This window comes from Ursus maritimus, unplaced genomic scaffold, assembly GCF_017311325.1.
Source record: "Ursus maritimus isolate PB19 unplaced genomic scaffold, ASM1731132v1 scaffold_16, whole genome shotgun sequence".
Taxonomy (NCBI): domain Eukaryota; kingdom Metazoa; phylum Chordata; class Mammalia; order Carnivora; family Ursidae; genus Ursus; species Ursus maritimus.
In genome coordinates this window covers 34,973,138-34,989,022 of record NW_024424008.1, presented here as the reverse complement: position 1 = coordinate 34,989,022, position 15,885 = coordinate 34,973,138, and the positions used below count along the sequence as shown (strand labels likewise).

General features: G+C 42.3%; 1 protein-coding gene across 1 annotated transcript in view; it reads left to right on the top strand.

Moving 5' to 3' along the window:
- The window catches only part of LOC103660754 (beta-galactosidase-1-like protein 3), a 95,472-nt gene that overhangs the window by 51,240 nt on the left and 28,347 nt on the right, over window positions 1-15,885 (top strand). Inside the window, exons 5-10 of the mRNA XM_040630641.1 lie at window positions 4,282-4,350; window positions 4,905-5,000; window positions 6,419-6,527; window positions 9,822-9,914; window positions 11,572-11,653; window positions 13,048-13,112. Coding sequence (XP_040486575.1) covers window positions 4,282-4,350; window positions 4,905-5,000; window positions 6,419-6,527; window positions 9,822-9,914; window positions 11,572-11,653; window positions 13,048-13,112 — 514 coding nt within the window. The remainder of the gene's footprint in view (window positions 1-4,281; window positions 4,351-4,904; window positions 5,001-6,418; window positions 6,528-9,821; window positions 9,915-11,571; window positions 11,654-13,047; window positions 13,113-15,885) is intronic.

Here is a 15,885-nt window from a genome sequence, read left to right as displayed (position 1 = left end):
GGGGGGGGCTTCTCCTTCTTGTCATTCTGATTAAGAGAGGTTGCGGGGTTTCCAGAGCCCAAAATTATTGACTGGGTCCCAGGCCGTGCCCCTTGTTTTATAGGGATCTTAGAGATGTGGGCTTCTTCTTTAAAGATTTTATTTATTTACTTATCTGAGAGAGGGAGACAGTCAGCAAGAACGAAACAGAAGCAGGGGAGTGAGAGAGGAAGAAGCAGGCTCCCAGCGGAGGAGCCCGATGAGGGAGTGTCCCATAGGTTTTGGACCATTGTGTTTTCATTCTCGTTGGTCTCTATAAATTGTTTAAATTGATTTTTGATTTCCTGGTTTATTGAATCATTCTTGAGCAGGATGGTTCTTAGTTTCCAAGTGTTTGAGTTTCTTCCAAATTTTTCCTTGTGGTTGAGTTCCAATTTCAAAGCGTTGTAGTCTGAGAATATGCAGGGAATAATTTCAGTCTTTTGGTATCAGTTGAGACCTGTTTTGTGACCCAGAACATGATCTATTCTGGAGAATGTTCCATGTGCATTAGAATAGAATGAGTATTCTTTTGTTCTGGGGTATAGTGTTCTATATATATCTATGAGGTCCAACTGGTCTAGTATGGCATTCAAAGCTCTTGTTTCTTTGTCGATTTTCTGCTTAGGTGATCTATCTGTTGCTGATAGTGGAGTGTTGAGGTCCCCTACTATTAATGTATTTTTATCTATATATCTCTTTATTCTGGCTAAGAGTTGGCTTGTTTATCTTGCTGCTCCCCTGTTGGGGGCATATATATTTATAATTGTCATATCCACTTGTTGGATACATCCTTTAAGAATAATATAGTGCCCTTCTGTATCTCTAACTATAGTCTTTAGTTTAAAATCCAATCTGTCTGAGAATTGCTACCCCAGCTTTCTTTTGAGGTCCATTGGCATGAAAGACGGTATTCCATCCCTTTACTTTCAGTCTGGATGTATCTTTAGGTTCAAAACGAGTCTCTTGTGGACAGCAAATAGATGGGTCATGTCTTTTTATCCAATCTGCAACCCTGTGTCATTTTATGGGAGCATTTAGGCCATTCACATTGAGAGTGATTATTGAGAGAGATGATTTTAATGATGCCATGTTGCGTGTAAAGTCTTTGTTTCTATAGATTGTAACTTTCTGTTCTGTATTACTCTTGGAGCCTTTTTACTCTTATAGAACCCCCCTTAATATATCCTGTAGGGCTGGTTTCGTGGTTACGAAATTGGTTAATGACTGGTGATTCTGGAAGGTCTTTATCTCTCCATCAATTCTGAATGACAGCCTTGCTGGATGAAGGATCCTTGGCTGCATGTTTTTCTCTGAAAGAGCTTTACAAATGCCCCCCCCCCAACCCATCCTCTCATTCCAGGTCTGTGTAGACAGGTCTGATGTAATTCTGATACCTTTGCCTTGGACTGGTAGAACTTCTTTTGCCCTGGCGCTTTCAATATCTGTATCCTTGGATCTAATATTTCTGAATGCACTATGACGTGACGTGGTGTAGGTTTGTCGGGTTGAGCTTGGGAGGGGTCCTTCTGCTCTGGACACGAATGCTGGTTTCCTTTGCTAGATTAGGAAGTTTTCAGCTACAATTTGTTCAAATATCTCTTTTAGAGCTCTGTTTTCTCCATCCCTCGGGAGCCAATGATTCTGACATTGGAACGTTTCATTGAGTCAGTAATCTCCTGTAACCTACATTTTTCAGATTGGATTTTTTTGAGCCAAGTTTCTGTTTTAGCTTTCTCTTCTACCATCCCATCCTCCAATTCGCTGATTTGTTCTTCTGCCTCATTTACCCCGGCCATCAGAGCATCTAGTTTTGACTGCATTTGATTCATAGCATTTTTAATTTCTGCGAGATTCGCTCTCATTTCTGCCCTTAGAGATTCTATATTCTCGTTAATATTTTCGTTAATATTTTTTTCAAGTCTACACATCATCTTGACCATTGTTACTCTGAACTCCATTTCTGATAATTTGGTTATATCCATATCCATCAGTTTACAATAGCACCAAAAATCATACGTTATCTTGGAATTAACTTAACCAGAGACGGAAAGGATCTATATTCTAGAAACTACAAATCACTCTTGAAAGACATTGAAGAAGACACAAAAAGATGGAAAAATATTCCATGCTCATGGATCGGAAGAATTAACATAGTTAAAATGTCCATGCTACCCAGAGTAATCTACACTTTCAATGCTATCCCGATCAAAATACCAATGACATTTTTCAAAGAACTGGAACAAATAGCCCTTAAATTTGTTGGAACCAGAAAAGGCCCTGAATCGCCAAGGAATTGTTGAAAAGGAAAAACAAAGGTGGGGGCATCTTTTCTTCCCCTTCTTTCTTCTTTTGGATTGACTAGGACTTAAAAATTCTCCTTTCATTCTTGGAAGTTGTACATCATATTGTGTATTTAGGCCTCTTTTTTTTCTTGCCTAAATATTTAGTCTTTTCAAAGAACTAGCTTGTAGCTTTATCAATATTTTCTATATCATTTTGTTTTCTATTTGATAATTTCTGAGTTATGTATAATTTCCTTTCTTCTACCTTATTTGATTTAGTACCTTCTCCCCTCTCCTCTTCTCTTCCTCTACTTGCTCCTCCACTTCCTTCTTTTCTCTTTGTCTCCTGAGTTGAATATTTAGCTCATTTTCTTTCCAGGAGTTTCCTTTTTCTAATCTATTTATTCAGGGTTATGACTATACCTCTAATTATTGCTTTGGTTACATATCTCATAAATATTGCTGTGGAATACTTTGAATGTCATTTGGTCTCAAACAGTTCAGCTATTTGGGAATATGCTTTCTGTTTTCTTTCTTTCTTTCTTTCTTTCTTTCTTTCTTTCTCTCTCTCTCTCTCTCTCTCTCTTTCTTTCTTTCTTTTACTTTTTGGATTTTTAAAGCATAATTTTCTAATTATGTAGTTGCCTTCATCTTGGGATCATGGACTATGTAATGTAAGTTTTTGAGATTTGTTGAGATTTATTCTGTATTTTATGACTGTTGCATGTCGTAAAATACACATTTTTAGGAATGTACGTGCTGTATCTTTGGCTACCGAGTTCTCTATGTATTTCTTAGATCCAGCCTTTTATTTGTGTTAATCAAATTTATATCCTTACAAGGTTTTGCTGTTATTTTCTTTGTTTCTTAGGGAAGTATTTTAAATCTTCCCACTGTGACTGTGGATTTATCCCTTTCTTTTTAGATTCAGAAAATTCCTCCTTTACTTGAAGCTCTATATGGTATTAGAATATATGAGGTGGTGATTACTGTATCTTCTTGATGGATCATTTCCTTTCTTATTATTTGATGCCTTTCAACATCTATTTGTGAGGGATTTTTTTTTTTTTGCCTTAAAGTCCATTTTGCTTGCTATTTACGTTTGCTAGAATAATTTTGCCTCATCTATATCAGTTCCATCTTTTTGTTTCCCACTTTTTCCAGCAATATTCTTTAAAGTAAGTCACTTGTGAGCATCATTTAGCAAATTTTTTTTCATTCTGTTCTCTTCGTGCATCACTGTAAACTTTATCATGCATATTTAAGTCTTTAGCAAACCAACTCTTTGTTCCTCCTTACAACGACAGATCTTAAATACGGTCCTACCACAATGCAACCCATGAATTCCAAAAATCTACATTGTGCAAAATTGTGTAATAAGAGCTACAGAGCTAATGAGAAACATGAGGTTAGAGACACAACACTCAAGAACTTTGTTGGTGACACACACAAAAAAGAGAGTCACCTAATGAAAATAGCACCTAATAAAAATTTGACATGTATCGCTTTGTCCCTACAGGCTCAGCCCTAGGGGGGAGATGCCTGGCACGGTCCTTCTTGCTAAATCTAAAGCTGGCACTTTCCTTTATTGCATCTCCATTATCCTTGTAGGAAGTCCTCCTCTATTCTTATTTTGATTAATTCTTAGCAAAAATGTCTTGGGCATATGTAGGCATTTGAGGGTTTTATCCTTTTTGTTAAACGTTTAACGGGTATTACGTAGAATGGGTGGTGAGTGGGGTAATTTATGTATAAATTCAAGGAACCTAGAATCATAGGATTATTGGCAGCTTGGGTAATAAAGGAACTATTGACAATAATCATTGTTAACGTAATTCAGACTTAATTGTCATTAGAAACTTCAACTTACTGTAAAATAGAGCTATTCCAGGTGTTGGCATGGATTTGGGGCTGACACAGGAATTTAGAGGAAAGAAATCAGAAGATGTTTATTGTACTTCCCCCTTCCCTATTACAGCTATGTTCCGTGGAACCTCCATGAGCCAGAAAGAGACAAATTTGACTTCTCTGAGAACTTGGACCTGGAGTAAGTGCGGTTGCTGCTTCTGTGGCCTGGCCTGGGGTGGTGAGGCAGAGAGGTGGCTCCTTGGGGTTGATTAGGAACTATGGTGCCATCTTGGTTCCGCTTTGAGAACCAGAGAGAGGCTGGGGTCAGGAGCCTTGTTCTCAGGACCCACATGCTCTCCATGAACCTGTTACTCCCAAGGGTCTGGGTCTGTCTCCTCTGAGCCCCGACCTCTTCACTGCAGCCCAGAGGTACCTAATCCCCAGTGTCTGCCCTGCTCTGCAGTGTGGTCCAGCCACCTGGGTTGGGGCAGGGGTTGCCCCTCTAGGATAGCAAGGCCGTTGGGGTCAGGTTCAATATTAGGATCCCCCTGTACCCTGTCTGATGCTTTTGGTCCTCATGTCCCCAGTGGAGTTGTGCAGAAGGTCCCGGGCTGGGAGCAGGTAAGAACCCAGCTCCCGGGGCCTCTGAAGGGAGGGAAAGGAGGGGCTGGGCAGCTCCACCACCTTGTGATGCTGGGCTTGTCCCCACTCTCCCCTCTGAGTTTTGAGAGTTGCTGACACTGACCTCCCTAGGGCCTTTGTGCTGATGGCTGCAGAGATCGGGTTGTGGGTGATTCTGCGTCCAGGCCCCTACATCTGCAGTGAGATTGACCTCGGGGGCTTGCCCAGGTGAGCAGGGCTGTGAGTCCAGACTTGTAGTAAAGTTGCTGGCTTTACTAAACATAAAACTTCAGTCTAATAATGAATGAGCACCTCCTCTGTGTCTTGCACTGTTCTGTGCTTATACACATCATCTCTGGTAATGGTTGCAGTTAATACAGTGAGGTGTAGGTGTTCTTGTAATCCCCATTTTATGGATGAGTCATTGTCCTGGTGCTCTGGGCATGTGGCCAAAAGTGTGCAGGGGGAGAGGAAGCATTGGGATGATCATAGTTCTCTTTCCCCACTGGAGGGAGCTCTGCCCAACTCTGTCCATGGGTGGGAAGAATGGGGAGGGAAGCTTTAGACAGTGAAGAGTGGGCTTGTTCTGACGATGTCTGATTTTATTTTATTTTGTGAATGGAAGACCAAATTCTCTGTACTAAGAGCCCTCAGATCCCCGCCTTTCCCTCTCATTTTTTCTCGGCCTGTTTTCTCATCTGTGATGCTTGTCCTCAATGCAAACAACTAAGGTTCGGGGTGAGAATTCAAGAATGCTCTTCTGTTATTGTCACAAGCTGGCAGGACTGCCCATTTAGTCCATGGCTCTGCTCCAGGTGAGCACTTTTACTCCCTTTTGTCAGGTAAAAGCACTGCTTTTCTCCAAGATGAGTTTGTTCTCTCATCCCAGCTCACGAGCAGAAAATACCTGACCTTGAAGGAAGAGAGTGCTTTAGAGAAGCAGCAATTCATGGGGCAGGTGAGCTGGATCCCTGCCCAGCTCTTTCCAGGTGATCTGGGGGTGTGCTTTCTGTCTTGTAAGCTCTTACTCTGTTCCGGAAGTCTTAGCCATTAGACGAAATGCAACCCTCTGCCTAATGTGTAGACATTTTGCTCAAGAAAAATGTTTTTATTTTTTTAAATTTTTTTTAAAGATTTTATTTATTAATTTGACAGAGATAGAGACAGCCAGCGAGAGAGGGAACACAAGCAGGGGGAGTGGGAGAGGAAGAAGCAGGCTCCCAGCGGAAGAGCCTGATGTGGGGCTGGATCCCAGAACCCCGGGATCACGCCCTGAGCCGAAGGCAGGCGCTTAACGACTGTGCCACCCAGGCGCCCCAAGAAAAATGTTTTTAATGAACTGAACAAGAATAGAGGAGAGCATTCAATGACAGGTTAAACTACCTCTCATTAAGATGTGGGACTACAAGTCTTGGTAGTAAGTTGTGAAGTGTCATGTCAATGGAGTTGGTATCTTTTCTTCTAAATCTGTGTGAATGGTCCAAAAAGCTGACAGCTGACATGGACACATCCCTTCAGGACTTCTAAGCGCTCCAGGACCATGGACATGAGCTCAAAGGATGTAAAACTGCCAAAGCACCACCCCCACTTACCCTCACCTCTACCCTCCCACCTCAGACACTGAGCTAGTCCCCTTTTGCCCCCAGCTGGCTGCTGCAAGACCCCGAGATGAAATTGAGAACAACCTACAAGGGCTTTGTTGAAGCAGTTGATACGTATTTTGACCACCTGATTTCCAGAGTTGTTCCTCTCCAGGTAAAGCAAATTTTCTGTTCCTTCTTTCTTCTCTTTGCTTTAGGAAAATAGTTTTCCTGGCTTGTTCACAGAATAGGCCATGCCCAGTTTCTATGAGAATTGAAGCTGACATTCTTGCAATTTTCAATTCTAGACCTTGTCTCAAGTACAGCCTTTACCCCAAGGTTTCTAGAAAGACACACATCATACAAGGGATGGACAAAGGGTGTTCATTTGTGGCTGTCGCTGTTCTGAATGTACTTGACATTCATTAAGCTCACTGATCTTCATACTGCTTATTTTTACTCTTAAATTATCTTTGTTGTTTTGAATAGTTGGTGATAAAACTCAAAAGAGTATGAAAGAGTTTATGGTGAAATAAGCCTCCCCTCTTACCCTGAACCAAAGCCATTCAATTGCCTTTTCAGAAGATAATCAATTTTGCCAGATTTTTGTGTGTCTTTCCAGAGATTTCCTACACATATAGAAGCAAATTATTTATATATACACTTACACGTGTGTGTGTATTTATACATACTTTTTAATAAAAAATACACAATTCCCACCGGGCTTTTTTTTCACTTAAAATATATTTTTGAAATCCATTCTTTTTAACGTCTGCCTAGTATTCCACAATTTGGATACATATCATAATTCATTTAACTAGCACCTCATCACGGACGTTTGATTTTTCAAACTTATGCTATAATGCGTAACTTGGTTCATATGTCATTTTGTACCTGTGTGAGTATATTTGCTATTGCTTACATTCCAGTTTGTTTTAGTTTCATAAATGCACAGAGCACAGACACCGTGCATTTTCCTTTCTTCCTGGAGTCTCCAGATCTTATTCAAGGTACCCACATGGCACAGACCAGTCTGTGATAAAAAATAACATTTTAGCCTGCAGTCTACAAGGCTGCAATTATTTGGTCATTATGTTTGATTTTTAAAATACAACTCTCTTTCAAACAAGAGGAGACACATGGTTATTATTTACATAAAAATAAATCTTATTTTGAGAGCATATATCTGGATAAAACTTGACGGGGGATAAAAACCAATGATTAGGTAGTAGACCAATAGCTAATTATCTTAGACTCCTTTTTGGGGGCTGAAATATGCAAATCTAGCCCTTTGTAACTAATTCTTAATTGTGAATTATGAGTTAGTCTTAGAATAATCTGAAAGAAAAACTGCAGATTAGGAATGGAAATAAAGGGAAAGACAGATTAGGAATAATGTCTCTGCAGTACAGCTTTAGGAGAGATGAGCAATGCTGCGGGGAAGAAGACATCATCATTAGGATTAAACTCTGGGTCTCTTAGGCGGAATCGAGGCACATCTTTCATTAAAAGGGCTGGAAGCCATATGTTTCTGGCTGCATTTCTGCTGTGTAGGTGGGACCAGGTGCAGGAGCAAAAATCTCTGAGCCTTAAAACGAGAAAGATTTTGAATGTTTGGCTGGAAGTTCAGACACAAGTACAAATGCCACGTACCATTAGTACAGATGCAGCAAGCAAAGCGAATTTACAAACATGCCACTGAAATCATGAGGTAGGAAGTCCTAGGAAATTTTTAAGAAGCAAGGAAATTTTTAAGAAGCAAGGAATTTTAAGTGCAAATGAAATTTATAGGGCTTATTATTACTAAATGGTTAGTATTTTAAGGTTTTCTATTTGATTATCTTCATTGTTTTAATTGTTATATTTAAATATCACTTAGAGTGTCTTTACTCTTTCACTTGGGACTTTCATTTTTCTAACCCTGTTTGTTTTGTAAGGTCATCTGTGAATTTATGATGCAGTTTTTAGAAATCTCACCCTTCAGGTTGGGAGAAGATATGGTTCAATAATACAAACAATTTTTCTTAATTCATCAGTGTGGAATACTTATGTTCACTCAACAAGTAATTATTGAGCACCTGCTGTGCGCCAGGTGCTGTATAGGAGCTAAGCCTCCAATGGTGAGAAGGATAGACATGGTTCCTGCCCCATGGAGTCAAATGACCACTTATACTATGAGGAATGATTGCCGCAGTGCAAGAAGTGCAGGACACCCCTCCTAGGGTAGCAACACGGAGAAAGTGAGGTTCAGGGCATGGCTTTCCAGAAAAAGTAACTTACACAGTGACCTAAAGCATGGGCAGGTATTAGCAATGGTCAGGAATCTCCAACATGGGTAAAGATCAGAGAACAAGAGATAGAACGAGGAGTTTGAAGAGCTGGAAGAAGTTCAGCTGGTGTGGAACATAGAAAGTGAGGTGGGAAAGAGGCAAAAGGTGAGGCTGTAGAAGAAAACCCAGCACACATGCTCACTCTCTTCTGCTCCAACGCAGGGGTGTGCTCATTCTCTTCTGTCCCATGTCCAAAAGGGAATACCTTGCTCTAAAATTGGCATTTACTCTGTAGGCAATAGGAGCCATGTGGGGGGTGCAGTGGTCAGACTGTCAAGAGCTCACTCTGCCTTCAGTATGGAAAGGCTTCTGCACTGAGTGTGGAAGGACATCGAAAGATTAAACATTGAAAACTTATAATTTCTGTATGATTTCAACTAGGTTACTATTGATGATAGTTGGCACGACAGCATTGGAAGAATTACTAGGGTGGTTTGAGGGGTGGAGTCAAAGTGAGAAAGCCAAAGCAAACAAACCAAACAAAACAGAACAAAGTGAGAATGCAGAGAGGAGTGAGTGTAGACAACCAGTAACTCTTTCAAGAAACAAGGCTCTTAAAGAGGAGAGACCAAGAGAACTGTGGGTGGGGGAACAGTCCTGGGGTGCAAGTGCTCTCCCTCTCTGATTGAGGGTTCCAAATAAGTTTCCATGATGCTGGAGGTCTGTTGGTTTGGAAGGAAAGGTTGAAAGTACAGAAGATAGAGGAAGCAGGGCAGAGAGCAGGTGGTAGGAGGCAAGGAGACTCCATGCATGAGTGGTGACACTATCCTAAGGCAGGAGGAGGAAGGGACACCTCTTTCATTCGTTAGGGAGAGTGGATAGGGTGGGCATGGAAGCAGGGGAGTTTGTAGATTTGAGATTCATATTTAAGCAGAAAATTAGTATGAGAAATAGAGGGAAAACTGTGGGAGTCACTTATCTCCAAAGACTAGGGAAGGCAGGACTCTGCAACAGCTGAAGTGCCTGGAGGTGACTGACTCCAGGACCTGGGGGAGGAGAGGGAGCACCAAAGAGACATGAGGTATCTACTTGGATCAAAGCTTACCATACCAGGTGTGTGATCTTAGCAGCAAACTCCGAGACTCCAGGCTTTTTGCACCAGTAGCTTCACATTCCCCCTTGATCTGTTTGTCTCTCAGTACCACAAGGGAGGCCCCATCATCGCAGTGCAAGTGGAGAATGAATACGGTTCATTTGCCATGGATAAAGATTACATGCCTTATGTTCGAAAGGTAAGAGACACTTGGTTTGTCTTCATATTTGCATGCTTCCTTCCTCACTCTGTCGGTTTTACAGGCATGCATTTTCAAGGCCCTGCTGCATGGGTGACCCTGTGGTAGGTGCTCTGAGTGATGAGAATATGTGAGATCAAGTTCAGTGTCTCTGTGACTGCAATGTTGTCGGGTGGTCAAGATGTACTCAGATAACTTTATTAGGAGATAAAACAGGATGTGGAAGGATTATTCCTTTCTGTTGCTGTCTCTATGACCCATAATTCCCCTTAAATCTGGGGGCTGGTAAATTTACATCCATAGTAAATAATGCTTCATGAGCTTAATGACGATGACTCTCATTGTGCAGCTTTCTGACCTGCAGTGCTAACATTCTTCTATTGCCTTTGCTCCTTCATGGGGGGAAGGTCTCAGGCCAGGGAATAACTATAGTCTTGCTGGGTTGCCTTTCTGATGGGTCAGGCCCCTTCCTGTCCCTGATTTCCCACAGCGAAGAAGCTGATGAGTTTCAAGTATAAACTGGACCTCCTCCCCAGGTTGCTAAGCAGAATGTGGGCTTGCATGTTAGCTGTGTCTACACAGAGACCTCTGGGTGGGATGATCTGGAAAGCAGTGGGAAGGAGCTGCCAGCTGGGCAAGGGAGAGCAAACAGGTGACAAGAGGGGGAGGAGGGCAGGGCTGGGCTCCCCGGACACCCTGGCTCCTGCCATACAGCTGTGGCCTCTGGGGCTGGACAAGGTCTGTGAGGGATTCCCCCCCCCCCAACTATTTTCAGGGGCAAAACGTTAGACCCCCTCAAATCAGTCTCATTCAGCTAGCATTGTTTTTTCTTGATTTTCAAAATTTACTACTTGACTACCCTGCCAGGCCCAGACATGGCTCAGTGAACATTTAAGATACACAGATAGGGTCCTCTTGCCCTCTGGCCAAGTGTCTGCTCCTCAGCCTTTAGTAATTTGCAAATTAGATTTCCCCTTCCCTGAAGCCATGACAGGCTCCCTTGCTTCCTTTGAATGTCCAGGTAGGACCCAAATTTTATGAAGTTCATTTGTGATCCCACAGCCTTGGCCTCTTCCCTTCAAGCCCAAAGTGCTTCAAAACCTTCTCTCTTTCTCTTGGATTCAGAGCCTCCCTCAAGTGCTTCCTCATAAAAGTCAGCATTGTGTTTTTCCCCTTGAGGCTGTGACCACAGCTGTCAGAATCCACAACTCAGCTGCTCTTGTGGTCATCCCTGGGAACAACACAGGCTGGGACAGAGACCAAAGTTCCCTAATTTACTGAATTGCAGATGGTCAGACTCTAAATTCACACCTTTCTCTCTAGCTCACACATTGCCCAAGTGAGCCCAAGCTATATTTTTTCCCTAATTTCCTTATGTTTCCTTCTCATGGGAACAAGGGAAGTAGATTCATTTTGTCCTGTTTTCTTTTCTTTTTTTTTTTTTAAAGATTTTATTTATTTATTTGACAGAGATAGAGACAGCCAGCGAGAGAGGGAACACAAGCAGGGGGAGTGGGAGAGGAAGAAGCAGGCTCATAGCGGAGGAGCCTGATGTGGGGCTCGATCCCACAACGCCGGGATCACGCCCTGAGCCGAAGGCAGGCGCTTAACCGCTGTGCCACCCAGGTGCCCCAATTTTGTCCTGTTTTCTCAACAGGCCCTGCTGGAAAGAGGGATTGTGGAACTGCTCGTGACCTCGGATGATGCAGAAAATCTGCAAAAAGGCTACCTAGAAGGAGGTACAAATTTAGACTTAACTTTAAGGAAGAACTGAGGCTCTTCACCAGCCAGTTTGAATCTTGAACCAAGTATATCTCGGATGTCTCTCTTTCCCATGTACATTGAAGTGGACTCCAGAAACTTGATACTGATGAGGACTCGAGGTCCAAGTGAAGAGCTCACACACCAACCCCATCTCTTTCCCTCNNTTGTGTTGTCTTTAAACAGAGCTGTAATCACGATCTTCTGGCCTCAGTATACTTTTTCATCTTTCACAGTTTTTCCGGCAAAGAATCTGGATTGGTGCTGGGCATGGTTTAGAATCCAGGTCTTCTCGGGGCACCTGGGTGGCTCAGTCGTTAAGCGTCTGCCTTCAGCTCAGGGCGTGATCCTGGAGTCCTGGGATTGAGCCCCTCATCGGGCTCCCTGCTCCGCTGGGAGCCTGCTTCTTCCTCTCCCACTCCCCCTGCTTGTGTTCCCTCTCTCACTGGCTGTCTCTCTCTCTGTCAAATAAATAAATAAAATCTTTTAAAAAAAAATAGAATCCAGGTCTTCTCCACCAATGTGGAAAGCCACGTGGAGAAACAGAAGATAGACATGTGTCAGGAAGCCGGCCAAGGCCAAGTTCTAGTCCTGGGATCTTGCAGCCAGAGGCTTACTATGGACTCTGAGTGGAGTTCATCCTAGAGAGTAATAGAACAGCTCAGACCATAATCATAAGGTGATGATAGTGAGGGAAATGACCAACGTATCGTCAGCAGCCATTTGAGACCAGGGGAGTATCTGTTACGTAGTCCTTAGTTCAAGATCATTACTTGCATATATTGCTGTCTCCCCTCCTTTTTGGTGGCTCTTCCCCATTTTTTTTTTTTCAAGATTTTATTTATTCATTCTACAGAGATAGAGACAGCCAGCGAGAGAGGGAACACAAGCAGGGGGAGTGGGAGAGGAAGAAGCAGGCTCATAGTGGAAGAGCCTGATATGGCGCTCGATCCCATAACGCCGGGATCACGCCCTGAGCCGAAGGCAGACGCTTTAATCGCTGTGCCAGCCAGGCGCCCCTCTTCCCCATGTCATTATGGTACAGTGGGAAGTGTGCTGAACTTGGGTCAGGAGACTTGTATTCAGTTCCTAAGTCTAATCAAGTTGCATGATCTTGGCCTGTTCTACTTCTCTACACGAAATGTGGTTAATTTTAACTGCCCTTCATAACTTGCTTTGTCCTTGCAAGTTCCCAGTGATGTGAGGACATATATGGCAGCCCTTTGTACTTTGCAAAGTGGATTATGAGTAGTGTCTCATTGTCCTTACTACTTAGCACCTCTTCCTTCTGTGTGCAAGGTGTGGGCCTCCAACCATCCCCTGGTGGCACTGGCACAGTACCTCACGCAGCACCTGCCTCTTCTCTCTCTAGTTCTGGCCACCATCAATATGAACACATTTGAGAAGAGTGCTTTCGAGCAGCTTTCCCAGCTGCAGGTAAGGATGTCTTAGAGATGAAGAGTCTTTGCTCCTTTGCCTGCCCAAACCCCCTAGCCTGTGCAGCTGGTGTTCAATGGGAACAGGCCTGGCAAGGAAACTGCTGCTTCCCCCCTCAGCTGGGTTCCAAAGCAATTTGGGGAGTTTATACCTTTTGTCATGGGGAATGAAGAGGAAGTCCTTCCATCACCACTGTTAGTGAAGCACCTCATGGAGATGACTAGAGGGAAGGTGAGGGGATTAAGTGAGTTAAGCAAAGGGAGATGATGTTCTTTTTTTCTCTGCAAGGACAGAGCTCAGAAATGGGCTATATACATTGCTGAGAGAGGACTCGTACCTAGCTTTGCTGGAGTCAGCCTATTTTAGCCAGACTGCAAATGATGGGAGTGAATAACTATTGTACATGACTTCATTAACAACCATGGATTGAATAGCTCCTATTTCCTCTCAGTGCGTTGTCCCTTGTGATGGTTTCAAAGATGGACAAAGCATAGTCCATGCCTTTGGGGATTATATCCTTTCTTCACAGAACAGCTGGATTGAGCTCTTAAAGACCAAACTGATTATGGTTTCCTCTGCTTAACACACTTTCTCGGTCTCCGTTGTGCCCAGGATAATATCCAAAGCTGGAGCCATGGCCTGAGGGGCCTGGTGTAACCTGATGCAGTCTTCCTTTCCAGGCTCAGCCCGCACTGCTCTTCTCCCTTAGGCAGGAAGGCCTTCTTCAGTACAGCAAAGTACGGCACGCACTTGGCCAAGAGCCTCCCGGGTGCTTCCTCCAGTGCCCTACACCTGCTACACAAGTTTTAATTAAAGAACAAATTAATCTTATTTCCTCTTCTCACTAATTTCTACACATCTTCTGACCTAGTAAATAGAAGGGACTCTGCCAGGGCTGCATTCATGGCTATCTAGTTTGTTTTTTGTTTTTTTAAGATTTTATTTATTTATTTGACAGAGAGACAGCCAGCGAGAGAGGGAACACAAGCAGGGGGAGTGGGAGAGGGAGAAGCAGGCTTCCCGCTGAGCAGGGAGCCCGATGCGGGCTGGATCCCAGAACGCTGGGATCATGACCAGGATCATGACCTGAGCCGAAGGCAGAGGCTTAACGACTGAGCCACCCAGGTGCCCCAATGGCTATCTAGTTTTTAATGGCTGTAGTAAGTGTCTTTTTTTGTTGTTGGTTCTTTTTCTCTTGTCACTTTTGAAACATTTTTAAAATTTTAAAATTATTATTATTTTTTTTTAATTTAAATTCAGTTAACCAACATATAGTACATCATTAGTTTTTGATGTAGTGTTCATTGATTCATTAGATGCATATAACACCCAGTGCTCGTCACATCATGTGCCCTCCTTAATGCCCGTCACCCAGTTACCCCATCCCCCCACCCACCTGCCCTTCCACAACCTGAGGAAGTTTGTTTCCCGGAGTCACGAGTCTCTCATGGTTTGTCTTCCTCTCTGATTTCTTCCCATTCAGTTTTCCCTCCCTTCCCCTATGATCCTCTGCACTGTTTCTTATATTCCACATATGAGTGAAACCATATGACAACTGTCTTTCTCTGGTTGTCACTTTTTTTTTAAAAGCAGCTTTGTTGAAATATAATTTATACACCATTAAATTCACCCGTTGTAAGTATATAATCCAAGATGTAGAGTTTTACAGCCAGCACCACAATCTGAAGAGTTTCCCCACACTCATTTGTGGTCAATCTCCTGGTCCCGTCTCCAACCCAAGGCAAGTGCTGATGTTTTCCATCTCTATAAATTTGCTTTTTCTAGACATTTCCTATATATGGAATTGTACAATATCTAGTCTTTTGTATCTGGTTTCTTTCACGCAGCTTGAGGTTCATCTGTACTGTAGCATGAATCAGTACTTCCTTCCTTTTGATAGCCAAGTGCATCGTGACTTGTATCCTATGTCTAAAGTCATAGCCAAAGCCAAAGGTCATGCAATTTTTCTCACATGTCCTTCTTCTTTTGTACACTAATATGGTTAAGCCTGGGTTTTGAAAGTTGATCCAGTCTTGTATTCCTGGGATTAATCCGACTTGATTGTGATATATTATTGTGTATATTCTGATGGATTTGATTTGTTCATGACTTATTGAGAAGTTTTGCTTCCTTGTTCGTGGGGGATATTGGTCTTTGGTTTTCTTTTCTTGTAATGTCTTTATTTTAGAATCAGGGTAATACTGGCTTCATAAAATGAGTTTGGAAGTATTCCCTCCTTTTCTATTTTCTGGAAGAGGTTGTATAGAATCTGTAGCATTTCTTACTTAATGTTTGGTAAAATTCACCAGTGAAACCATCTGGACCTGAAGTTTTCTTTTTAAAAAGACTTTTAACTAGAACTTTAATTTCTCTAATACATATAGCATGATTTAGATTATTTCTTCTTGAGCAAGTTTTGGTAGTTTGTGTCTTTTAAAGATTTATTCTATTCTATCTCATCTAAGTTTATGAATTCATGGACACAAGTTGTTTGTAATATTCTGTTGATATCCTTGTAATGTCTTTGTTGTCAGTGGTGGTGGCCCTTCTTCCATTCCTGATATTGGTAAGTTTGTGTCTTCTTTTTATCTCAGTCATTGTGACTAGAAGTTTATTAGTTTTATAGATCTCTTCAGAGAACTAGTTTTGGCTTTTTATTTTTATTTATTTTTTTGCTTTATTTTCTTTTCTACTTGTCGATTTTTTCTTTGATCTTTAGCATTTTTTATTTTGCTTCTTTTGGACTGACTTGGCTCTACTTCTTCTAGGTTGT